Source organism: Thrips palmi, unplaced genomic scaffold (assembly GCF_012932325.1).
Source record: "Thrips palmi isolate BJ-2018 unplaced genomic scaffold, TpBJ-2018v1 HiC_scaffold_7, whole genome shotgun sequence".
Lineage (NCBI taxonomy): Eukaryota > Metazoa > Arthropoda > Insecta > Thysanoptera > Thripidae > Thrips > Thrips palmi.
The window spans coordinates 10,446,148-10,470,469 of NW_023144634.1; the positions used below are offsets into that span (position 1 = coordinate 10,446,148).

Consider the following 24,322-nt stretch of genomic DNA (forward strand, 5'->3'; position numbering starts at 1 on the left):
GCTTGAGTGCTAGGATAAACACTGACTAGTCATTGAAATTTTAGCTGTTTATTAAAACAATAGTTCTGTATCATATGGTGATCAGTGTAAAGAAGCCTGTATAATATATACTGATAAAGGATAAATGTATATTTGTGTAAAAATATTTTTTATGAAATGAACATGAGCTTATTCTTGTAAATAAACAAAAAGAAAAGTCTAGAAATGCATCTTGTTTCATTTCGTCACTCCACATTCATTCAGTCATTCATTCATTTGGATGGTGTCTAGAAATAAGAGAAATTCAACTCCTGCTGCCAAACAAGGATTTAAGGAGATCTTTTCGACCTGCATCAGGCAGAGGGCCAATTTCTTTTTTATGAGCTACTTTTTTCTTTTTCTTAATTTTAACACTGTCAGCATTCAGAGCTGCTAGCTTTCTCTCACGGATTTCACTGTCCAAATCGCGCTGTCTATATTGACGAACAAAAGCCCCAAGTCCAGGTTCTTCACCAGGAGTGTCTTCGACTACAGCTTCTTGTCCTCCCTTGACTTTACGTTTGGATAATCGCTCACTGAGATCCACATTTTGAGAGAAGAAGTTTGCTTCTCGTTTGGCTTGGGAGATTTCAGTGTTCATTCTCTGCTTATGAACAGCACGTTCATAGGCAAGTCTCTCGCTTAGATGTACCCATTTGAACCTGAGTAAGTGATAAAAATTAATTGACTAGTGTGAAATAAAGAAACAAATGAATACTTAAGAACATTCATACTTACCGAGGAAGGTATTTGATGTTCCAAATGTGGTCGTAAAACTTACTGCGCTTCCTTCCACCAATTTGTTTATTATTTAAATGTGCTGCGACTAGTTTCGCAACCTTTTTCTTCTTGAATTCTACCCATCCCTCAGTAAAATGTTTAGCAGGTTTCTTCTTCCTCTTATTTTTTTGTCCATCTATAAAAAAGAACAAGAAATTTACCAGAATATTATAACCTGATCCACAACACAGCATAACCTCCACGATGCACATGTGCGACGGCTGAGAACACACGGATGGGAGATTCGAAACCTTGGATGTATTAACGATAAAAAAAATAAGAATTGAAATCATATCAAGCAGCAGTTGGCACTTACGTTGCTCCTCGGGTTGAAGAAAGACTCGGTCGATCTCTCCATACTCTCCAAATATTTCACGAACTTTCGTAACATTCATAAATTTAGGAATGGTAGACAAGTAAATGATACCCCTCTTCTCCTTCTTCCCCTTATCACCCGACTTAAGAAGTTGTTTCTCTTCATTTTCGCTGTTGACATCACTATTTTCAATTTCTGAAGCAGAATCCGCAGAATTAGCGGACTGAGCCATGTTTACGTCGAACTAGCCAAAACGCAAACGCAAAAGCAATCCATGTTTTCGGTTGCTCTCTGTGAGGTATGAAAAACTACTAGAGGTAGAGAGGCGACTAAAATTTAGCTATGAGAAAATAAGGTGTCAAAGATATGCGGGTTAGAGTCTAGGACTCTAATGAGAGTGGGGTTTAGAGGACTTTAATGTGGGATGGTTGGAACTGGTTGAAGTCCTTAAACTCTTATGTGAGGGAGGCCTCAGGGTAGATATTTAAAGTCCTAATGTAAGGAACAAAACAATTTATTAATAACTGTAAGTTTCTTCTGAATAATGGAATGGTGACCCATATCACACAAAATATATTCTCGACAACCCATTTTTTAAAAAAGTGGGGCAGGGGCGAGCATTTCTTTGTTAACATTTTTTAGTTCAAAGTTGATTTTATATCACATACCAGAAAGCTTCTCATTAATAATACAGTACTTTGAAAAACAAACAAAAAACTTTAACATGCAAGACAAAACATTTCTTTCATGATGTTTGTACAAAAATAAAGGAAACTTGCCAAATTATTTCTGGATATTTTCAGGTAGCCAAGTGCTGTAATAACAAAAATGAGCAAACATAAAAGTTGAACATCATCTAATGAATTTAGAAACAGCAAAATGAAAAACGAGCACTAAGACAGACATCAGAAGGTTTAAGATATTGTGCCCTTAAATTACAACCAGCTACAGTATCTGTAAAACGAACATTACAGCTTATATAATGTTTTTCAACAGTCTTTCAGCTTTTGGATCCTGTGGTAATATTTACAGTCATATGTTAATCTAAGCCCTAGAGTAAACTGAAGTAACAATGTGTGCAGAATTGAAAATCCATTTGAAAAATGCAAAAACTGAGAATGACTGGCAAAATCTCAAGAAGCACTGCCCATTGCCATTTCAAATAAATAAGTACAGTATAACCTCCACAAAACAAGCAGATCAGGTCTGAGGAATGTTAAAATTAGGAAGAAGGTAATTAGAGGTTTGGTATTTTGAGGATCCACAGTAAGTATCATAAGGATTTCCATGCTACAATTTAAAATACAATCATGATAGGTCACATCGCATCCAGCTTTAGGTGGACAACATAAACATAAATTATTCGTTGTGAGCTGACAACTCTTAAGTACAGAATTAAATAAATAAATCACATAAAAAGGAGGGGAGGATAGAAAGTACTTCAGCAAAAATACAGTAAGCCACCCTGTATCATAATTAGTCATGTATTAAAGATTTTTTGTTTCTTTGTAAGGATTTTTCTTAATTAGCTTGAACCAAATTCACTCATCCACTTTTCATATTTATCTAGGTCTTCTTGGGACACACTCTTATTGCATTTAGATATGGCTTCTTCAAAATCCAGAAAAGTCACAGGGAGATCAAGCTCTTCTTTGGCCAAAGTTCGAATTTGTTCTGGTCGAAGCCCGGCTATCTTTCGGCGCATTGACATCATTGAGGCATCCCTAAAATAAAAACATAGGATAGAGACTCTGATAAAAAGAAGGAGGAGATAATATATCAAGAACATAAGTGCCAGTTAGACAAACCTGCAAACATTTGTGATGTCAGCTCCAGAATACCCTTTGAGTTTTTTTGCAATATCACCTAGATTTACATCTGGGTCTAGCTTCACATCCTTTAGGTTTATTTTTAATAAAGCCTCTCGACCCTCAGCTAAAAAAGACAGGAAAGATTTTTAGAAAACGAGCACACAAATGCATTTACTGTATATTAAAAGTAGGAGGTATTCTAGATTATTATTCATAATATGGACTTCTAACTTTTAAAGAACTTACTGTTTGGAAGGGGAATATAAATTCGTTTTTCTAGTCGCCTTCTCAACGCTTCATCTATATCCCAAGGAAAATTAGTTGCAGCTAAAACCATGACAACCTTGCTAGGATCCTCACTGGAGCAGAACAGCAGAACAGAAAAGTTAGCATATATTGTGAGAACTGATTGCAAAACAAAGAAGGAACATGACTATTACCTATTTGAACTGATTCCATCCATCTGCACAAGAAGTTCTGACTTCACCCTTCGAGATGCTTCATGTTCACTTTCAGATCCTCTTCTAGAGCACAATGAATCAATCTCATCAACAAAAATAGTACTAGGAGCATAAAACCTGGCCTGAAAAGAGAAAACAAAAAGATTGAAAGACTTTTGGTAAAAAGAGAGCAGAGACATTGATTATTACATACAAGCAAACATAAATAAGAAGTACCATTTCAAATAGGAGGCGAACCAGTTTTTCAGATTCCCCACGATACTTGGATGATAGAGTTGAAGAAGACACATTAAAGAAGGTTGTGCCACATTCGGTTGCAACAGCCTTAGCCAACATAGTTTTTCCTGTGCCAGGAGGTCCAACCATGAGGACACCTTTCCAGGGTCTACGAATCCCCTGAAAGAAGACAAGACAGAGTACTCCTTAGATACTTTGGTTTTCAGATATACACCAATTCAATTGTTAAAAGCACTAGCATACCTTGAAAAAGTCAGGCATCCACATAGGAAGAACTACAGCTTCTTCTAACAGTCGTTTGGCTTCATGTAGATCAGCTATATCATTCCAATGAATATTTGGGTTCTTCTGGACAATATCTCGCTCTGAAATGAAATGTGAGTCATTGAATCATCCATCACACATTTTAAGATTTGATACACCATGCACATCATAGTATAATTACCTAGTATTTCGACTAGTTCATGATCAGGACCTGAACCATCAAATTTCTTTTCCTCAACCTCAATTTTATCTTTGTCAATTTTTTCCTCCTGTGAAAACAAATTTATTCTGTCAAAAAAAGGTAAGGCTCAGGACCACTTAAAAATTATTTGTCAACTTGTCTCATCTCAACATGCAGAGAAAATACAATTCAGGTTGTGTACTTGCAAGATACTTATAACAGTAAAACAATAACTTACAGGAGAGCTGTTACTTTCAGATCGCACCTTACTATCCTTACGTCCAGTATTGGGCCTGTTTTCTCTCCTCACTGGTTTGGAGTCATGTGGATTTGTTTTCTTTCCTGCAGTACCGCCCTTGGCAGATTGATTAGGAGCTGATCCCTTCTTCATGTCAGTACCTCTTTTCTGAGGACCACCTCTTAAAGGTTTTATGGGAGGAGCATTCCTATGTGAAATGAGTAAAAGTTTGATTAAAATTTAAAGTGAAAAACAAGCACTAAAATAACCCTAGGAAAATGATATGACAGCATGAGAGTGCCCTTCTATGTTCCCACTCACTTGTGTTCTACAGGTGTTGGAGGAGGCCAAACATCAGGGTCTCTGTCAGGAGGTGGAGGCCAGACGTCAGGGTCTTTAGGACCAGAATTAAACCATGAAACAGCAGCATCTCTAGTTGGTTCTTCGTAAGGTTGACTTCGTATTACAGATGCTAAAGGTCTTTCAGTATGGGAGTCAGACCGAAAGAGTTGCAATGTGTTAGTCAAGGTTCTTACTTGCTCATATTCTTGAGCTATCTGTTGTTGTACCTAAAAAAAAAAAGAAAATGTGGTAAGAGCTTATCAGTAGCCATCAGTAGAGTAAAATGTTACGACTTGAAATGCATCAAAGCAAATAAATACAAACCAGTTGCCACTTCCCCTTTCTAGTTGGGTCAGCTATACTCTGAAGTAACCGGTGCATTTGTTGCACTACTCCTTGATAATAAACACCAGATGTTTCATAATTTCCCATCAAAGCCATTTCTCGGGCCAATTTTGTATTTTCGCATATTTCACTTATGGACACTGCCATTACGGTCATCCCAAGCATTGACTTGATCTACAAGTAAAAGGCAAAATCAACAAAATGTCAAATAATAATTTTTTTAAAGTTGCACTTAAATTGATATAGGAGTCTGCATCCACACCTGTACTACAAAAAATAACAAAGTGCATCAAGAGTTGAGGTTAGAGTACTTAGTGAAAGAAGACGATATTAGAGCAGTAAAAATTAAAAACAGATAATTAAAGTAAATTTAAAATAAATTTAAGACTTAATGGTTGATAATAGATAGTATAAATTCATGAACAGAAGATATTCTGATTCTAGACATCATGAGCCCACCTGTGTATTCACGCAATGTATTAAATTAAACAAGGCCAACAGACGAGTTGTCAATGATTTCACATACAGAATTTAAGGGTAAAGATAAACTAGAAACTATTCTCACTGTTCAGTGATGGATCAAACATTCAAAATATCATAATTTTTTATCTAAGACGATTGGGGTGACATCCTTCTCTGTGTATGAATGCGTCACTGCCTTTAAACATAAATGCCATTGTTTCCAGTCCTCCCCACTCCCATGGACCTTAAATTCAGAGACGTTACAGTTTGTTTTCTGCTGGTGAATATTGCTTATAGGAGTGAAATAAGGCATTATAGACACGACAGCACTCTCGCGACTTTTTTGATACAGTGAAATACGCGTATTGACAATTATAAAAGACTGTACATACATTTGATGCTTTCCACGAAATTTTGTCCCATCTGGCCTCTTGGTCTAGGGGTATGATTCCTGCTTTGGGTGCAGGAGGTCCCGGGTTCAAATCCCGGAGGGGCCCTTTATTTTTCTCTCTTCTCTCAGTAGCGCACTTTTTTTGCATTTGCATACGTCGTGCTCCGTTTCATAACATTGGTAGCGGTGTTTGTGTATTTCTTCAATTAATTGCATTTGCTTGTTAAATGGAACCAGGACAAACTCTTGAGAATAGAAAAAAAATGCTTGTTCTAATATTTATTTAAAGGGTATTGTTCACCACCAATGAAAAAAGAATCATATAATACAAATTGACACAAAAAATTCATTCCTTATAATGTTACACAAACACTCTGACCTGACAACATAAAATTAGGATGCCCGGCTAGCTGCGACTGAGAGCCAGTGACTGTCTAAGCTCTTTCAGAGCCCTTTCACCATTCACAATTAAATTTCGTATGGTAACCTGCAAGCAATATAAGAGATCCAAGAAAGAGAATGAAAAAAAAATGTTGAAGTTGCATTGTAAATCTTTGTATTAAGAAGACATACCTCATCTGTCTCGTGTTTATATTTTCGGAAATCAGCTTGCACCCATTTTTGAAGTTGCTGACGGTCGGAGGGGGACTCTACTTCTCTGAGAGATCTGAAGAAATTTCGATACAGCTTCAACACTTCCTGATGCACCATAAACTGAGCACAAGAAACAAATTGGTACATTTACGAGAAAGTCCTGGCACTTGTACGTTTTATCGGTAAAGTAACTTCTCCGTGCATTCCCCACCTGCTTGAGAGACATTGCATTCTTCGGAATTTTCGAACTCATTTTGAATTTGTTTACAATTTTTTTCAATGATGGTTTAGTTTACTTGCGGTCTGGTTTGTGAATACTTATCATCAAACATACTAGGAAATGCTGTGTGCAGTCTGCTATCATGCTAAAATGTTAAAAGACCACGAACGAAAAGATGCTCAAAAGTGACCATCTGCTGGAAATAATTTCAAGCAAAACTTGCAATCTTAAGGAAGTTTATAAAACGTGACATACTCTTGTGACTGCATAAATCAAATAATTTATTTTGAAAATGAGAAGGAGGGCTGAAGCACTGCCACTGCCAATAATGGGTGTGGTCCCAAACTCACTCACGGTGCTCACAGCAGCCGAAGGCATTTCTAGCAATTTCTAGTTCTCCTGCTCACAGCGCTCACGCTCACGAAATGTGGTCCGAATCGTTAGCGTGCCTGCAGCAGTCGTCGTTTTGGACCGACCGTAAGCGTCAAGGTGGATTTACCACCTTGGTAAGCGTCGCTACGTGTTTGTTTGGAAAATTCTAACCTCTTGGTATGGTGGATCTCCGCGCGATGGATCCAAGATCTATTGCGCTGCTCCAAATTGTCAGAGAGGCGACAGAAAGATTTGAAGAAAGCAGGACCACCGAAAATGTGCCACCTCCAAAATGATTGCTGTTAAGAGGAGCTGTAAATCTGTGAAACCTAAAATTGTACTGAATGGACTGTTGAATATTTTCATAGTATGTGTGTCGCACTTGTATGGATGTATCTATTCCTTATGATTGAATTTAACTTTTTTGTCACAGCTATGAGTTAGCAATTAGCTCTGGGACTAATCGAATTGTATGGTAAAGGTACCTTTTTAAGGACAGATTTCTGCTGGATCTTTCACTCATGTTTCCGTACAACCATGCTGTCTTGATACTGTTAAATCTCGTTCACTGGTTAGTATGTCATGTGTTAACGAAATTAAAATTTGAATTTGAATGTTTTATGCATGTTGGTGGTAACACTGTTAGTTTTTTTTATTCAAAGACTTTCTAAAATACATGCTGTTATTGTCATTATCGTCTTGATAGTGTTATATGAAGAAGCATAATGCTCAGACTTTTTGTTGCATGCCAGGAGCATGAAGTGGTCTGTTGGAAAATGCCAACCTTGGCCTGTTCAATATTTTTATAGTATGAGTGTCGCACTTATATGGATGTTTCTTTTCCTTGTGCTTGAATTTAACTTTTTTGTCGGGACTTATCGAATGACAGATTTCTGCTGGATCTTTCACTCATGTTTCCGGACAACCATGCTGTCTTGATACTGTTAAATGTCGTTCACTTGTTAGTATGTCATCGCCGACATCCGGCGTTTCGGCGGTAAGCATCGTGGTTTCTTGCGGTATCTTCTTGCTTTGCTCCTTAGGTTCCTCATAGTTCCCCTTGTTTTCATGGCAGACAACCCCAGGACGGGGCAGCCTTACAAGTACAGTGACCATGATAAGCCACTCCTCGACCCGCCCCAGCTAATTTTTGATAATTGGAGGCTGAATTTGAATTTGAATGTTTTATGCATGTTGGTGGTAACACTGTTAGTTTTTTTTATTCAAAGACTTTCTAAAATACATGCTGTTATTGTCATTATCGTCTTGATAGTGTTATATGAAGAAGCATAATGCTCAGACTTTTTGTTGCATGCCAGGAGCATGAAGTGGTCTGTTGGAAAATGCCAACCTTGGCCTGTTCAATATTTTTATAGTATGAGTGTCGCACTTATATGGATGTTTCTTTTCCTTGTGCTTGAATTTAACTTTTTTAACACGGTAAGCATCGTGGTTTCTTGCGGTATCTTCTTGCTTTCCTCCTTAGGTTCCTCATAGTTCCCCTTGTTTTCATGGCAGACAACCCCAGGACGGGGCAGCCTTACAAGTACAGTGACCATGATAAGCCACTCCTCGACCCGCCCCAGCTAATTTTTGATAATTGGAGGCTCAGCCTGGCGCACCGGGACAAATGTCGCACATGCCGCACGAGACGTGAGTAAAAGATCTCAGATGAGAGACGACGGCGCACAGTGGGCCAAAAGACCGGTGGAGGCGGCCAAAACTCTAGACGCATTTTGATCTCCCGAGTCGCTAAATGGGACTCAAACCGAACGTGTGACTCCACCAATGGATTGCTCCGATTGCTCTCCGAACGAGGAATCCATAATAATCTAGACAGTGGCCGCCGGCCCGCACGTCTGTTGCGCGGGCTGGCCTGCTCCAAAGGCGCTCCCGCCCGGCCCTGCTACGGAGAACCGGAGGATCGCTCTGTCTCTCTCGCACTCATGGGGCGTCCTGCAGGGGAGCGAGAGATACAGAGCGTCGACCGGCACGGCGTCATCGTCGCTTGCAAATGCGAGGTGGTCGCTACACCATCGGGCAAATGGTCTGTAAAGTTAAGGGCGCGCGCCCGAGTGGCGCCGCGCCGAAGCGCCCGAGCGCCGCTCGCGGAACGAAAACATCTCCAAAGTGCACTAAAATATATATTTTTGGAAAGGGGATGGTTCAGGGAATCCAACTATTGACCCACTTTTTGATTTTGAGCATTCACGTTCGAGTTCATTGCATGTTTTCGTTCCGCGGGCGGCGCTCGGGCGCTTCGGCGCGGCGCCGCTCGGGCGCGCGCCCTTGACTTTACAGACCAAAACACCCGGCCGGGCATGTCCGCGTATGTCCGTGTAGTATCACTCGCCAGCCGAACGATTCCGCGATTCCACGCGGAGGCGTCGTCGTCGCTCTGCCTCTCTCGCACTCGTGGCACGCCCCGTGTGTGTTGGCGTGGGTGCCTGAGAGAGACAGAGCGACGGCAGACAGCACAGTACCGTCGTCTGCTAGGCATAACAGATCAGGTTAGGGAGCGTAATATTTGAATATTCCGTCTTGAAATGACGAAAGGTGCATACCAAACTGATCCTTAGGCTTTCTGCTTTCCGAAATATGTGCGCGTTCGCCCGCATTGGTTCACAATATGAAATTTAGAGACAAAACAGCGAGTGTCATCCGACCGGTCGACCGATCTCCCGATCGACCTCCCCCCTCGACTACCCTCGACCGACCGACCTCCCGATGGACCTTTCCTTAAAAGAATGCGCCCAGTCGTCACGTTGGATCGGTCTCCAAACTGAGACTGCCCCCCCCCCCCTCTTCCCCTCGGGCCACGCGCACGCGCCTCCGCTACTATTGTGGTGTGAATAGTCGGTACTTCGTCTGCACCCCTTTGTGAAACTTACGCGTGAGGAGACGGAAGAACACAATTAAACAACACCATTTGGCTTTGTCTTCTTGAGAGACGACTCCTTTTACCTCATGCAAGGAAACGGAAATCTTATCTTGGTTGGTTTTGCCTGTCCATGGTAGTTGAAAAGAGCTACTTTGTATATTATAGGTGTTGACAAGGTTATGTTTTGAACATCACTTGGTTTGTCTTGTCTTCACAATGTTCCTTGTGAAGAGATCTTTCGTTAAGACTTTATCAACGTCACTGGCAAATTTTTCTTCCAAGACCAACAAATTTGATCCAAGGTCACCCGAATTGTCGCAACTTTTACAACCATGGGACCGAGGCCAGACCAAAGCAAAGAAGAAAACATTCTTGAAATTTTTTGATCAAGGATTACGTCCGACAGACTTACTAAAGATTCTTCAAACACCAATTGACCTCAGAGCTTCAAAACTGAAGTCATGGTGGCAGAAGAAACTCTTAGACCGAAATCTTGAAATTCAAGAATACGATGGTTTGCGAAATGCCTCACTAGGAAGCGATATTTCCATAGGACATGCCCTTCTGCCTCTTGGAGTTGGCCTTCTCTACAAAGGGAAGCCATGGATGAAAGCAGAAGTGGGATCATGGAACATACCGGAGGTTCCAGACACGCGAGAAGATGATTGGATTTTGGAAGCTGTTGACTTTTCTGGGACTCCAATTTGTTATGAAGGACTTCTCAACTTTAAAAACTTAAGTAGTGTACATACTATTAAGGCTCAAAATTGTCCTCATCTTGATGATTGGTGCATAGATATTCTTTGTTCAGAAGTACTAACTTTAGAGCAGTTGGATGTGTCTGGCTGCAAAAATATTTCTCCCAAGGGCTTGATACCGTTGACTCGTCTTCCAAATCTACAGCGAATTGATTTGACGGATTGTCCTGCTTTTGAAACCCATGATGGCGTGTTAATGTGTATTCTTCTTCAAGAATTTAATCCAAACCTCAAAATTGATGGTGTAGTCTATCCTGAAATCCCTGACATGCAAAGTTCTGTAACAAAAGCTTGATGTTTGTTTATCTCAATCATTAAAAAAATTAAACATTGTTAAACTGCTTAAAACATACCTGTGTACTGTTATCTTTCCCAGAGTCCCAGTGTGTTCACTTGGCAAGAGATTGTAAACAAAACAAATGCGCTTTGCATGGATAATTCCATTTATTGATCCTTTAAGGCACAGTGAAGGTAGCAGTGGCTTGATTTGTTTTGACATAAGCAATATGGCAAGTCCAGCCAGCTGGTTGATCATTTATGTAACAGAACTTTCAAGCTAGTCTGTTAAATAAATCATGCGTTTGCTCAATTTTTATCTGATGAGAATGTAACCACCGTGCAAGGTATGGATGGCATCTCCAAACATCTATATTTCAGTGTACTACAGTAGTAGATATCAGTGAATTAAATGAGATCTGTTTAGAGAAATGTGGAGAGCCATTCAACAAAGAATCAAGTGTGGACAAGTCAACAACTTAAAATTTTCAGAGACAATCAAGGCAGAATCCTACACTTCATTTAGTCTAAACAAATAAAGGAGCACAAATAATCATACAACAGACTAAATAAAATCTCAAGTGTTCATCTTCTCGCATCAGTGCCACACATGTGTGTTGCTTTTGTATTGATTCTCTGAGAATCACATTTCCTTATAATATTTAATTAACTAAGTGCTCAACCAAAAACTGCCGATACCCCATGCCACATCCAACCCATCATCTATATACAAAACATCACTAAAAATTGAAACCTCTTTACCATCTCACGGCCTTGACAGATGCCTTAGTCATCACAGACACAAAAGTACATTTCTGTACATTGAAAAAGCAGAGACAGGTGCCCGGCCAATGTCAAAAGATAGAGTACGGGTTTCAAACATAGAGTTATCACCTTTACCTCAAACCATAACAACTTCTTGGACAGGACTGGAGCTACTTAGAAAATAATATTTCTCTTTCATGTTAAGTAGTTACCCAGGAGTTTCCTTCAGAAGACTTTGTCTCAGGTCAAATGCAACTGTGTGGTTTCTAGAGTGGCTTGTGGAATTGGCATCCTTTAGTGGATTACACTCATTACTGCTATATTAAAATAAGAGCAGTCAGTCTAGATAAGTAATAGTAACAAATTTTACAAGTTTCATCTATACATTAACATTAAACAATCACTTTCTGATAATATAACATAAAACAAGCACTTTGCTACAATTATACTCAAAAGACAAATAACACTGTTAATATATAATAACTCTTTTCTTATAACATTGGTGCTATTATTAAATAAAGATCCCAGAGCACTTGTGCTCATTTTGCTAGGGTAGTTTATACCAGTTCATCATAGTTTATATATATATGTACATACATAAAAATTTGAAATAATTAAAACATGCAGATAAAATAAAATATACATTTTATACAATAAGTTGTATCATTTTTTTCTCTAATGAAGGAGGGTACATCATGTCGATTTAAACAAAAACAGATCAGTAAGATTTATACCTTAAACATGTTTAACAAAAGAAAAAAATAACACCTTAATTTCTTCTCTGCCTAAAGAAAAAAACATGAATGGAGTACTCCATTTGTCAACAATTAATTCTAATACATGATGAAGTAAGCAACGGTTTCACCAACAAGAACAACAGGAATCCACAGGATCAAAGGGTTAAACAATCCTAAGGATCAAGATCAAGTTCCACCACATTTTTAAACTTCCTTTGATTAATTAGAGATTGCCAGAGAATACAGGAACAGTGTTAGTACACTAAATAGTGGCCCCAACCAAGGTGACAAAGCCAAATAAAACATAAGGGCAAATGCAAAAAATTTCTTTCCTTACAAAGCTACAAATTTTTGGGAAAGAAAGGAAAGGTTAAAGGGGCATAAAGCATGGGAAAAGAAACAATTTTGTCGAGAGATCATTTATGAAAACAGATACAAAAACACTTTAACTGAATGACCAAATTTAAAGTTTTGTCAAAAATATAAAAAAAAGTGGTTCAATCAATAATGCAAATATGCTATACACAATGAAAGCAAGAACGTCATATAAAAGCGAATGAATGATGTTACTGAAAAGGGCAATGGAAGCAGGGATTAAAATTAAAAGAGTTATCACATCAGTCTAAACACTAGCACTGCAGCAATACAACAAATATAAACATTGCACAAGTAAAAACAATAAAAACAGAGATAATAATAGTCACTTTGATGGGAAGGAGGCAAGGTTGGCAAAATTAACAACACTGACAGGGCTTGGTGGGACATGCGTCACATCAGCATGCTTGGTCCCAGAGCAAGAAATACAAGTCTGCCTAAGCTTTTAGGGGCAAACACCTAACTGCTAGAGGAAGCCGGAATGGATATTGCAGAGTTGGAGTTGGTTATGTGATGGGGAGTCAGAGTTGACGAACCTGGAATGCAGACAGAGATTAAATTGGATAATAATTATACTACTAGATCAAAATTCAAATAAATTTGAATATCCTACCAGGAGTGGTGCAGGCTGATTCTGAACCAGAGGGTAAAGGACTATTTAATGGGCCCCCTGAAGAGTTATTGTGAGCCATCAATTTCTGACGAACTTCACGAATTTTCAACTGCAGACTGGTTTTAGTTGGGAAGATGTCAATATGATCGCTCTGAAAGCAAAGCACAGAAGCTTCAGTCAATAAAATAAACAAGGGCAATTTTTTTTTCAGATAAGTGCCTAATTGAAATTTAGTGTACAAAAAGATAAGAATAAGGTTCTGACCTGAAAAGCACTTGTAGCAACTGTTGTAGGGAAAAGTCCATGGTCATTGAAAAGTTGCATGACAAGCTTGCGTCTCTGCTCAAGGACCTTGCGGTGTCCTTTTTCTACCTCTCTACCAGTTCCTGGTGTTTTTGGAGTCCTGGGAGAGCCACCCTCAATGCTTTCACTGAGTTCAGGACCTTAATGAAAACAAAAACAATATGATCACCGACATATAAACAGAAAACGTTTCTGCATAACTATGAAGCATACTGAACCCTGGTCATACCTCGGTTAAATGCTTCAGGATTGAAGTCGGGGCCAAAGAATGTGTTGCCCACAAGCTTGCCCGATTTTGGAGTAGGAGGAACAGAAACATCTGACTCTACAGTTTCTTCAGTTGGAGTTGGCTTTTGAATTTTACGCAAGTTTTGGAACATTGGACTGGATGTAACTGATATAGCACTGGGCGACTGACATTCCTCAGGTCTAAACTTGGGTAAAGATGAAAACTTTACTTCAAAATTAACTTGCTCTAAAACTCTATCCATGCCATCTTCAACAGTCTTCCTGAAGAAGTTCTTTTTGGATGCAGGCGATGGTAATGCTGATGAAGGTGTGTTTACAATAGAGGATGACTCAGAGGGTTTGTTGAGATTTTCCAGTACTGATGGGATCTGATTGTTGGTTAATGACGTACTAGAAGGTACCTCATTTGGTGCATTACTGTTACTGGATGTAGGCACAACTGAAAATAAATCAATAAATTAATTCAACAGTAACTTCACTGGAAAATGTCATCTTAGAATGAAAGAAACATACCCATCGATTGCCTCCTCTGCAAAGGAGCTTTGCCAAGCTGGGCAGGGGTTGGTGCAAGTACAAATGTAGTTGTTTCTTGGGGCCCAGTCTCAGTGACAGGCTGGGAGGTGAGATCAGCCAAGGCTTTTGGAAGACTCTCTTCATGTTCCTACAAGATTCAAGACACAAGCTACATGTAGGCAAGAACAACTCAAGAGAAGAACAAAATGGGTACTATCTGTCTGTACCTGATTACTGGAAGACATCATTGAAGATTTGTTGGACTCTGCAGAAGAATTGTTGTTATTATTGCTAATGGTCCTTTCTTCCAGTATGACAGCACTATCATTAGAAATTTGGGGATGTGGCCTTTGTGCAGTTTGCTTCTCATCTTTTGTTTCTAAGTAATAAGAACCTTGGGGATGTATGGAGTTAGCAGATGAAGGGTTGTTTGTGGAGATTGGATTCCTTTCTTGCTGGGTGCCACTAAAATGTCAAAAAAAAAAGTTAAAAAACTATGAGATAAATATTTACAGGCATTTAACATTGAGACTGGGTTTAGTACTTGCCTGGTGGTCATAAAAGTAGATGGTACCGTAGATGTAAACAATCCGGGTTTACTGACAATGACAGTGGGGGTTTCAACGGATGAAGTCATCAGTGGAATTGATGAAGTCTGTCGAGCATCTGGAAGAATTTGATAAATGATATTGTGCCTTAACAGAAATACAAGAACAACAACTGTGAACTAAGTTCTGGATATTGACACATACCTGTAAGTGGTATTTGGAAGCCCCCTTGGGTGAACAATTGCCTAGTTGGAACCAGGTATTGAACATCTGAATCTTGAGAACCAGGTTGTCCTCTTACAACAATATAGGACTGAGGTGCTCGGTCAGGAATACTCTGCAAAATTGTTTTGATAGGGATTTGATCTTCAGAAACTTTGATGGAACCATTGAGAATTAAATCAATCTGCATGTTATGAGTATTATTGTGGTTTTGTGTGGGTTTAGTTTGCTGAATCAATGGTTCATTCGACTTGATGGTGATGGTATTGTTCACAGGTGAGTTTGAGTCCGCGTCCATCAGCTTAGAAATGCTATTGGATGGTTGTTTGAGTTTTAGTTGTTGCATTTGCCAAGCCTCATTTTGACTGGAGACAGGCATTATGTTGACAGAGCACACTGTGGTGATAGGAGCGGCGCTGTCCCAAGCTACCACCGAGGAGGCAGGGACACTTGTCACAGTCCGCAACTGGGAAAAGAATCAAGAAGGAACAGGCATGAGTCAGTGAAAAAAGAGTAGAAGAAAAAGGAATAAAAATTTAATGAGTTAATAATGAAAATTAAATTTTAAGAAAAGAAAGAGTGGCTGAATGAGAAGGAAACAGCAGGGTAAGAAAAATGAAGAAGATAATAAATAGTAACTTCAGTAAATAGGAACACTGGGTGGGCCTCAACTCACTGAATTTGACAAGAAAAATAACTAGTATTGATTTTCACAAATACCTTTCAGCAAACTACAGATCAAGATAAAGAGGAAGTGTACAATGACATAAAGCTAAAAATGCATGAAAATGATATGTGTAATTCTTTGTTTTGTGAACTGTTACGATTGAAACTTCTTTTTTTCATACACAGCTTATAAATGTGTTCCCTCTCACAAAAACACACCCAAAAAAGCAATTTTATACATGCTTGCATATACCTAAGTAAAAACAAAAAAGAAAGATTGAAATCAGATACATAAAGCAAACATACCTGTGGTTGGGTTTGACTTATATTGGAGGAGAAGGTTGAGTTGGTGTAGTCAGATGTAGTAACAGTTGAGCCACTCCATGCTAAGGTCAAAGGCTGTTTGTTTCGGATTTGATTCTGATTTGATGAACTGTTACTGGAGAGTGGGAAACAGCTTTCTTGGTCTACTGTTGGCTTAACAACCTAAAAAATATAGGGCAAACAAAAAGGATGAATTTGAACTTTTCCAGTGAAGCGCCAAACCAACTTGCCTAAAACACCACAAACAGGCCAACTTACTTTAGGTGATACTGGCATTGTCTTAAATGCCCCACCAGTTGGTTGGAAACCTGTGACACCTCTTGGGTTTACTGGGGAGTGGTATGGATAAGCGATGCCCTCTGTTGAGCCTGGTTTGTCACCATTAGAGCCATGAAGCTTAGAAGAGACATCCATGCCCCCTTGCGTAACTCTGCAAAGACAAAGAATTAATATCATATTATAATATTAAGATATCTTCATTGCAAGAGAGTGTTTTTTGTTACAAATAAACTGACCTGATGGGTTTTGGTCGACAAGCACTGGGAACATGTTTAACGCCAGCTGCTCCAACAGAAATTCCACCCACACCAGACACAGGACTGAAACGCTGTTGTGGAAACGCCTTGTTTTCAAGAAGTGGTTCAACGTCACTTTGGGACTCAGAATCTGAATCTGTCACTTTTTCAGGGCACTTGAGGTCTATTTCATTAGTGGGTTCTTCACAAATTACCTACAGGTTGGAAAAGGGTAATTAATTTTATGCACATGTGTCTTTCTAGATATGAAAAAGATAACAAACTTACCATTTGGTCGTCATCTGAGAAGTCTGCCTCATCTGCTTCAGCCTTTACTTCCTTCTTCGAAACTGTATCTGGTGCCTGCTAAATATAAAGATTAGATAGGAAGTTCCAGAAACTTTGGCTCGATTGCCTTTTTCAACAAAGTCAAGAAGTTTAATTATATCAACAATACAAACCTCTACAACTTCCTCCTCCTTCACAGGTCCACCCGCATCAGGGCCTGGACTTGATACAGATGGGGGGTGTGTGCCTCCTTCACTGCCTCCTTCAGACCCAGATCCCTTTTGACCAGATTCACCTTTCAGGGAACTTGTGGACGACTTTCTTCGGTCCTTACTGCACCATTTCCATTCTGGATGTGCCTTGAAATGAGCTTCTTTCACCTGGAAATTAACAGTTTTGAAAACGTTAAAATATCACTTCAGAATCATTTAAATGCTGAGAAATAATGCCAATAACATACTTCTGTTGCCAGCTCATGGTACTTTTGCTTTTCCTCGACTCCAAGGGCATACCACCATTCACCCAAGATTTTTGAAACAGTACGATTATCTTGATTAGGATGACGCTGATGAACCATAGCTCTGTGTCGCTTACTGAATATCATAAATGCATTCATGGGTCGACGTATTCTTTCCTTTGTTTGCTGCAGCAAATCATAACATATTAAGGTACTTGTCACAAAAATTTGATAGGGGAGTCCAAGAGACAAAACAACAAACCTTTAGAGGACTTTGAGGCTCCTTTCCACTCTGAATTGCACTAAGAGACTGAGTCCGTCTCTTTCCTGCCACAGGAGCAGTAGTTACATCAGAATCAGCAGCAGGTGTAGTAGGTTCTGCTTCAAAAACATCATCATCCTCTTCAGTTGTTTGCACCAGATCAGGCAAACCTTCCATATCTTCGGCATCAACCTGTATGTTGTTTGCAGTCTATTCATGATAAACAACAATTTATTTAAGTTAAAGCAGTGAATAAGTGAAAAAGTGAGAAACAAAACAATGAAAAAGAGGATTTACCGATACTGAGTGTGACGCTGATGAAGCAGGGGGTGATGCTTTTCCTACTGAAGAAATGTTACCACTTAAGGTTGCTTGAGCGACGACAGGCAGCAGTGTGTCCCATGGATAAACAGGAGCCTGCTGGTCAGGAAGACTAAAGGCTGTAAATGAAGAGACCAGATTAGAACAAGAAAGACCATATCAGCACAAATTATTGAGAAACTATAACAATTACCAAGAATGCCATTCTTCTCTTTCAGACCCTTTGATAGCTGAATCAGTGGTAAAAGCTGAGTTGGAGCCACAATGACTGGATGAAGAGCATTGGCTACACTGTTAACTTGAGCCTGTGGTTCAGCGACCAGGGCAATTCTTGATTGAACAACTGAAGTTGTGGCTACAGTTATCGTTGGGTAATGCTGAGGGGGCACCTGATGTACCTGCCCAGGCTCCGGTTCCGATTTTACAATTATGGGAATATTCTTCTCTGGTGCACTGCTATGATGCTGAATATGAGGTGAATCAAGTTGATTGACTACTGATGGGTGTTGGAAGTGAATAAGTTGCTGCTGGTGCTGGGATTGATGCTGAGGTTGATGCTGTTCTTGAGGCTGAGGTTCCTGGCTGAGCTGCTGCGGCAATTGGTCCTGAGGTGAGTGCTGCTGCGGTGAGTGCTGCTGGGGTGAGTGCTGCTGGGGTGAGTGCTGCTGGGGTGAGTGCTGTTGGGGTGAGTGCTGTTGGGGTGAGTGCTGCTGGGGAGAATGCTGCTGGGGAGAGTGCTGCTGGGGTGAATGCTGCTGGGGTGAATGCTGCTGGGGTGAGTGCTGTTGGGGTGGGAGCTGCTGTGGTGAGAGCTGCTGAGGTGCTTCCAGTTGAGTTGATAGCTGCTGGGGTGGCAGTAGCGTGGGTGGCAGTTTGTGGGGTGGTAACTGCTGAGGTGGTAGTAGCTGGGGTGGTAGTAGCTGCGGTGATAGTTGCTGGGGAGGGAGTTGCTGAGGAGCTAGTTGCTGAGGAGGTAGTTGCTGGGGAGGCACTTGCTGAGGAGGCAGTTGCTGGGGAGGCAGTTGCTGGGGAGCTAGTTGCTGAGGAGCTAGTTGCTGAGGAGCTAGTTGCTGAGGTGCTGGTTGCGGCGGTGGTTGATGTTGGGTTGGTTGCTGCTGGGGGGGTTGTTGGAGCTGATGGAGTTGCTGTTGCTGGGGTGTTGGCTGCTGGGCATGGTGAGTTATAGCTTGACTATGCTGAATAAGTATTAGTGGGGCTTTAGCAGGTCGACTCAGGTGCTCAGCATCTGATGTGTGCTGCACTATTGTACTGGGTGCTTCCGCGGGCAGGGCTCCAATCGTCGAATTGGTCAAAGCCTGCTGAAGGATAACTCCTGGCTGAGGTTGAGAAATAGTAGTCACAGCTGAGTTGGTGGGATAGTGACTGACTATAGTTGACACTGGAGCCACTGTTATGATAGGTGGATCAGAATATTGTTGGCCAGGTATCTGTTCCGCCTTCCACGTGATATGTGGACCACCCTTCACTGTGCTTGGTGACATTCTTATGACACTTGTTGCCGCTACTGGCTGTCCCGTGGTTGCCAGCGGCTGGTGAACAACTGACTGAGTAGGACGGACAAGTTCTGGCCTGAAAACACACAAAAATAACATTGAAAATAACGAAATTGAACTGATTGGTTGGAACTGAACTTGAACATTGAACTGATTAAAGTATCTTTGACCATACCTGACCAAAGGCTGAGAATACGCATTTCCAATGAAATGTGCTTGTACAGGCGATGTGTGTTGTTTCCACTTGCTGGTTGAACCTCCAGGTGACACAAGGCTGGTCTGCCTGGGTGGCATCAATGTGTTTCCACTTCCACCAATCATTGGAGAGTTGGCAGCTCCGGAAGCAGGACTACTAATTGGCATGAACACGTTAGTATGAGGTCCCACAGTGACAGGGGATTGAATAATACATGGGGATGAACCCTGCCCTGTTGGAGAAGAGAAAGATGGTGTAGCAGAGCGAGAGCTACCCAATGAAACTGAAAAACAGAGAAAGCAAAAATTAAACCAAATAATTGTATAAACCATGAAAAGTTATCTCAAAGACTAAAAACATTACCAAGCATATTAGCAGCCTCTGTCTCATCAGATTCATATCTTCCTGCTACTCTGGGATAACTGGGAGAGGTGTCGGAATCTCTTGATGTATCCTCCCCATCAAGGCTACCCATTCCTCTGCCCCTGTAAAAGATTTCAACAAGGAAAATGAATGAGAACTGTCACAATTTGTCATTTATTACTCCCAGTACAGCTTACATACCTTGGCACATTCGATGGACCAGGCCGCAGGCTATTGCCCTTCAAGCTCAAATGCCTTGAGCAGTACCCTCGCCTCTGACTTTCCTTCGTGCAGCTGTCTTTCGAGCAGAGCCTCCGCCACTGCTTCCCATTAAACTTCTTTCTAATTCCACTTGGAGTCGAAACCACATCTCCTTTGTTGTATTTATGAGGTGTTGCTGCTTGAGATCTGGAAAAAAATATAATGCAACATTTAAAAAAAAGAATAAAAAAGGAGTTGACAAATAACTACATAAGAGTAATCAAATTAAGAAATTGGGGAGTACCTTGGAGTAGTAGGCTGAGATCTTGGGGTTATACTGCCTTGATCCGCAAGACTCGAAGTACTTCCTCGGCTTTGCATACTACTTCTCTTGCTGCTTCCAGACAATTTACCACCATCCGCATCGGATGTGAAAAGGATGTCCTCTCTTCTCAGTTCATCGTCACTCTCACCATAATCATCATAATGCCTACGCCGTAAATCATCTGTGGAGCCATTAGACATGGCTGTGCTTGAATGGATGCTCACAGGAGTTGCATTGTTTTGCATTGGTGATGTTGTAACATTCCTGTAGTATGAATGTGGGTCAGATGAATTGGGAACTATCGTCATCACTCCATGTTGCGCTATTTGGGTTCCATTTTCTCCATCTAAACCTCCATTCATAGAAGAGGAAGGGGGGTCGTCATTGTTCATTTCCTCCCACCAAGGGGGCAGGAGCAGTCGTATATCAGCACGATTAACAACATGGTCTTTAGAAAGTGATGTAGGAACGCAACGCACCACAAACCTGACTGGACTTGTCAGTTTTCCGCATACTTGCGCTTCTACAAACACCCTCACAGCTGTATTACTGTCAGTTCGAACACAAACGCGAGATCCCACATTCACCAACGCAGCAGAAGGGCTGGCATCATTTATAATGCTGTACTTGCTTTCACCAAAGACATCACGATAACACGTTCTATGGCCTTCTTCAAATTCCACAACAACATCAGAACCATCAGCATGTTTGATCACACCAGGCACGTACACATTATCTTTTTTTGCTAAACATGGATTGTCTACCCAATCTTGAAGGTCAATGGTGTTACGTTGGCTTGTGGAATGCCTGTTGTGTTCAGAATGATCCATGCTGCCATGCAGCACCATTGATTGGTCCAAATAAGGATCAGGTGGAATATGGACCTCTCTGTACTGGGCTTTCGGTGTCGAACTCGTAAATCCTGAGTAGTCCACAGCATTAGGTTGTGGAGTTACAACCACCACACTCTGAGTCTGTTGAGGTGGCATTTCTATTGACAGTGGAGCAGACACAGATACAGATGGAGTAACAACTACAAGGGGAGTGGAAGCACTCGACATGGGAAGGCCCTGAAGAGAGAAATAACATTAAATTAAAATAATGAATCATTCAGATTACAATAATTAGGCACTTGAGAAGAAAATATTACCTGGTTGAAAGGTTTTGATTCAATAGCAGTTTCCTCTAATTCAGATGGATCATACTTCCGCTTTTTGGGTAATTTAGCCACACTCATGATGGTTGAAGGGCTGGTTTCTCTCTGTATGATATTGATGTTGTGTGTGGGGTTCCCTTGAGGTTGATGTGTCACTAAATGATAGAGTGGTTGCGGCTGACCATCTTCCCTCTGATGCATGACATACTCTTGAGTCAAATCGCCGTTTTGATGCATACTGCTGTAGTTGGCTAAAATGTTTAAGTTTGCCTGCAAAATGTAGATAACAGAGGAATAAGTAAGATATTTGTTAAAGCTCCAAGCTAAGATTAAGACTGCTTACCTGCGTATTTGACTGTGCCGCTACTGATGCAGTCATGCCCTGTCCTGAACTGGCACAGTTCTGGTAAACTGTGACAGTCGGATGCTGGATGTATGTTTCTCCAGTATGATTGTATGTTGGGTGGCCGCCAAAGTTTGGCATGGCCGAAATTCTTGAGAACCTCTAAATAAACATGAGGTCACAGCCTCCCACACTTGATCTGATGTTGGCATTAGATACATGAAAAATGCCACATTTCAGACCAGTAAATCTGCCAAATTAAACAAACAAAAACCACATCAGTTTACATAGAAGTTACAAAAGAATTTTTAGAATTAACTCAACAACATAATCGGAGTGACAAAGGAAACTTTGAAAGCCATTCTGTGCATAACAGGTGAATGTGACTCAGTTACAATAATGAGATCTCTACAAATAATAAAAGCCAAAACAAGTCTAGCAGACTAGAAGAAAACACTTGAGGAATCAAAATATTAGCAGTCTTCAAGGTGAAAACAGCCCCCAAAATATTATCTTAATAAAAACGATGGTCACCAAACATTAATGTAAGTTTTCCCTTCTTTAAGCACGGAAGGGGCACGGTAACCATAACCTATTAATTCTACTACAACAGCAACAATGCCATTAAAATCTTGAAATTTATCAAGCTTTGCCTCGCTTATCAACAAAGCATCAAATTATGAACGCATGCAACTGATGAGCAAGCCACAAAAAATATATTTCTTCAAACATAAACAAACGTTAAAGATTTTGAAGAGGAAAAAAAATTATCATCAACCAAAATGCGATTACGAGAGAAGGTACACAAACAAGGACGAAAAATTGATTCTCGCTGTTTACTGGAGAAAGCAAAGCTTCAAGCTCGACGAATTTCAAAGAAAATTCACCAGTTCGGAGACTTGCAGGCGGCAGGTATACCGAGGCCAGATGAAGCGCGGGGGGCACCATTCTACACACCGATGAGTACGAGTAGGCCTACTCGGCCTGGCCTATTCATTGTAGTAGCTAGCCCTGGCTGCCCTGGCCCCTGGCTGGCGCTGGCCGAACAGGTCTTTTTCCACTCTTTGTTTTCCACCATGGCTTAAATGTCCTTCGCAGCCGTTCCCATTTTGTTCACTGGCACGGTCTCAGGGTAACTCGTGCTTTTCACTTTGACGAAAGGGTTCCAACTTAACCGTTGCAGACAAGACAAAAATTACCTTTAAAAGTACAACTAATATATTGACATCTACCATCGACACCCACAACCATAACATCAATCCCACGTACCCCCACTACTCCACGAGCGCAGCGCGAGCCGCGAGCGCATCGTGAATGAACATGAAAGGACGGCTGGGATTGGCCGCCGCGGGTCGGCCGTGTGGCCCAGAGGGCCTGCGTCGCGAGCCGCCATTGGCCGAGCCGCCGAGCGGACAGAGAGACTCGGAGGTCCCTGGACCCGCGCGCACTTTTAAACAGCTTTCGGCGGGGCGCCTTCGCCTTCAGTGACTCTGGCTGTGGTTTTCTGGTTTCCGTTTCCCACTTGTACGCTGCAGGCGCCTCCGCGAGGCATTCTTATCCTTTCCCTCGAAGCAAGCATGCTGAAAACGGAGGATGCTCGGAAGCACAATGTAGGCGTCACTGCCGTGTTACTTCGTCTGAATGATCGCGTGAAGACAAAAATGGTAAAGCCTTAAAGGCTGATCGAGACACCGTGGCTGTGGGATCGAAAATGCCACATGCGAGACGTGACTGTCAAGTTTCAGGTGCATAACTCGTTATCAATAGAGCACTTCCTGCGCTTGCTTACGGGTTACTATCTTCAAAAAGTTGCGGGTTTCAACAAGGTGAGTAAAGGAAGCGAGAGGTTCGACAAATACGATAAAGAAAATGCAAAGATAACATGAACGTACTCCTTACTCTAGTAGTGCAGGTCGTCAGGGCGCATCCATTCGTCACCACCTGTTTCTCAGTTCGGATGCATCGTTACCCGCCCCTCGGGCATAGCAAGGAAAGGAATCTCAGTCCAAACGAACGCCAACGAGCTCTTGAGCTTGTAGGGTAGTATCAACGACAGAAGATAGATCGAAATGTCCCATTTTCCTCAATCCTCGCTCAACGGGGAAGGCCCAGGGAATGA

General features: G+C 41.1%; 5 protein-coding genes and 1 non-coding gene across 13 annotated transcripts; 2 read left to right on the top strand and 4 right to left on the bottom strand.

Moving 5' to 3' along the window:
- Positions 1-32: 32 nt before the first annotated feature.
- On the bottom strand, positions 33-1,408 carry LOC117652211 (activator of basal transcription 1-like). The gene is made up of 3 exons (XM_034396947.1): positions 1,115-1,408; positions 757-934; positions 33-680 (listed from the first exon to the last, which is right to left on the bottom strand). Exons 1-3 carry the CDS (start codon positions 1,344-1,346, stop codon positions 284-286), a joined length of 807 nt encoding a protein of 268 aa, XP_034252838.1. The 5' UTR covers positions 1,347-1,408; the 3' UTR covers positions 33-283.
- Positions 1,409-1,610: 202 nt separating this feature from the next.
- LOC117652210 (katanin p60 ATPase-containing subunit A-like 1) lies at positions 1,611-5,843 on the bottom strand. The gene is made up of 11 exons (XM_034396946.1): positions 5,453-5,843; positions 4,973-5,167; positions 4,628-4,875; positions 4,307-4,514; positions 4,069-4,156; positions 3,867-3,988; positions 3,603-3,782; positions 3,366-3,508; positions 3,172-3,284; positions 2,923-3,049; positions 1,611-2,838 (listed from the first exon to the last, which is right to left on the bottom strand). The coding sequence occupies exons 2-11, from the start codon at positions 5,156-5,158 to the stop codon at positions 2,640-2,642; spliced, it is 1,614 nt and encodes a 537-aa protein (XP_034252837.1). The 5' UTR covers positions 5,159-5,167; positions 5,453-5,843; the 3' UTR covers positions 1,611-2,639.
- A 37-nt stretch (positions 5,844-5,880) lies between these two features.
- Positions 5,881-5,952, top strand: Trnap-ugg. Its single transcript has one exon. It is a non-coding gene; the product is annotated as a tRNA-Pro (tRNA).
- Positions 5,953-6,110: 158 nt separating this feature from the next.
- On the bottom strand, positions 6,111-7,573 carry LOC117652212 (LYR motif-containing protein 2). Of its 3 annotated transcripts, XM_034396949.1 has the most exons (4): positions 6,916-7,041; positions 6,652-6,805; positions 6,420-6,560; positions 6,111-6,333 (listed from the first exon to the last, which is right to left on the bottom strand). In XM_034396949.1, the coding sequence occupies exons 2-4, from the start codon at positions 6,691-6,693 to the stop codon at positions 6,253-6,255; spliced, it is 264 nt and encodes an 87-aa protein (XP_034252840.1). In that variant the 5' UTR covers positions 6,694-6,805; positions 6,916-7,041; the 3' UTR covers positions 6,111-6,252. The 3 variants fall into 3 exon arrangements, with proteins under 3 accessions (XP_034252840.1, XP_034252841.1, XP_034252839.1); XM_034396950.1 differs by lacking the exon at positions 6,652-6,805 and having other exon boundaries at positions 7,015-7,573; XM_034396948.1 differs by having other exon boundaries at positions 6,652-7,008.
- A 1,778-nt stretch (positions 7,574-9,351) lies between these two features.
- On the top strand, positions 9,352-11,023 carry LOC117652158 (distal membrane-arm assembly complex protein 2). The gene has a single exon (XM_034396859.1). It carries the CDS (start codon positions 10,130-10,132, stop codon positions 10,964-10,966), a length of 837 nt encoding a protein of 278 aa, XP_034252750.1. The 5' UTR covers positions 9,352-10,129; the 3' UTR covers positions 10,967-11,023.
- Positions 11,024-11,096: 73 nt separating this feature from the next.
- On the bottom strand, positions 11,097-23,505 carry LOC117652157 (protein capicua homolog). Of its 6 annotated transcripts, none has more exons than XM_034396853.1 (24): positions 23,403-23,505; positions 22,204-22,453; positions 21,855-22,130; positions 20,684-21,774; positions 20,380-20,586; positions 20,179-20,300; positions 19,795-20,098; positions 18,299-19,695; positions 18,082-18,224; positions 17,785-17,994; positions 17,526-17,708; positions 17,239-17,445; positions 17,066-17,143; positions 16,778-16,992; positions 16,521-16,692; positions 16,245-16,424; positions 15,255-15,738; positions 15,051-15,168; positions 14,730-14,967; positions 14,503-14,650; positions 13,970-14,428; positions 13,702-13,880; positions 13,438-13,588; positions 11,097-13,360 (listed from the first exon to the last, which is right to left on the bottom strand). In XM_034396853.1, the coding sequence occupies exons 2-24, from the start codon at positions 22,342-22,344 to the stop codon at positions 13,284-13,286; spliced, it is 6,780 nt and encodes a 2,259-aa protein (XP_034252744.1). In that variant the 5' UTR covers positions 22,345-22,453; positions 23,403-23,505; the 3' UTR covers positions 11,097-13,283. The 6 variants fall into 6 exon arrangements, with proteins under 6 accessions (XP_034252744.1, XP_034252746.1, XP_034252745.1 ...); XM_034396855.1 differs by lacking the exon at positions 23,403-23,505 and adding an exon at positions 23,161-23,393; XM_034396854.1 differs by lacking the exon at positions 23,403-23,505 and adding an exon at positions 23,122-23,393.
- Between the last annotated feature and the right edge of the window lie 817 nt (positions 23,506-24,322).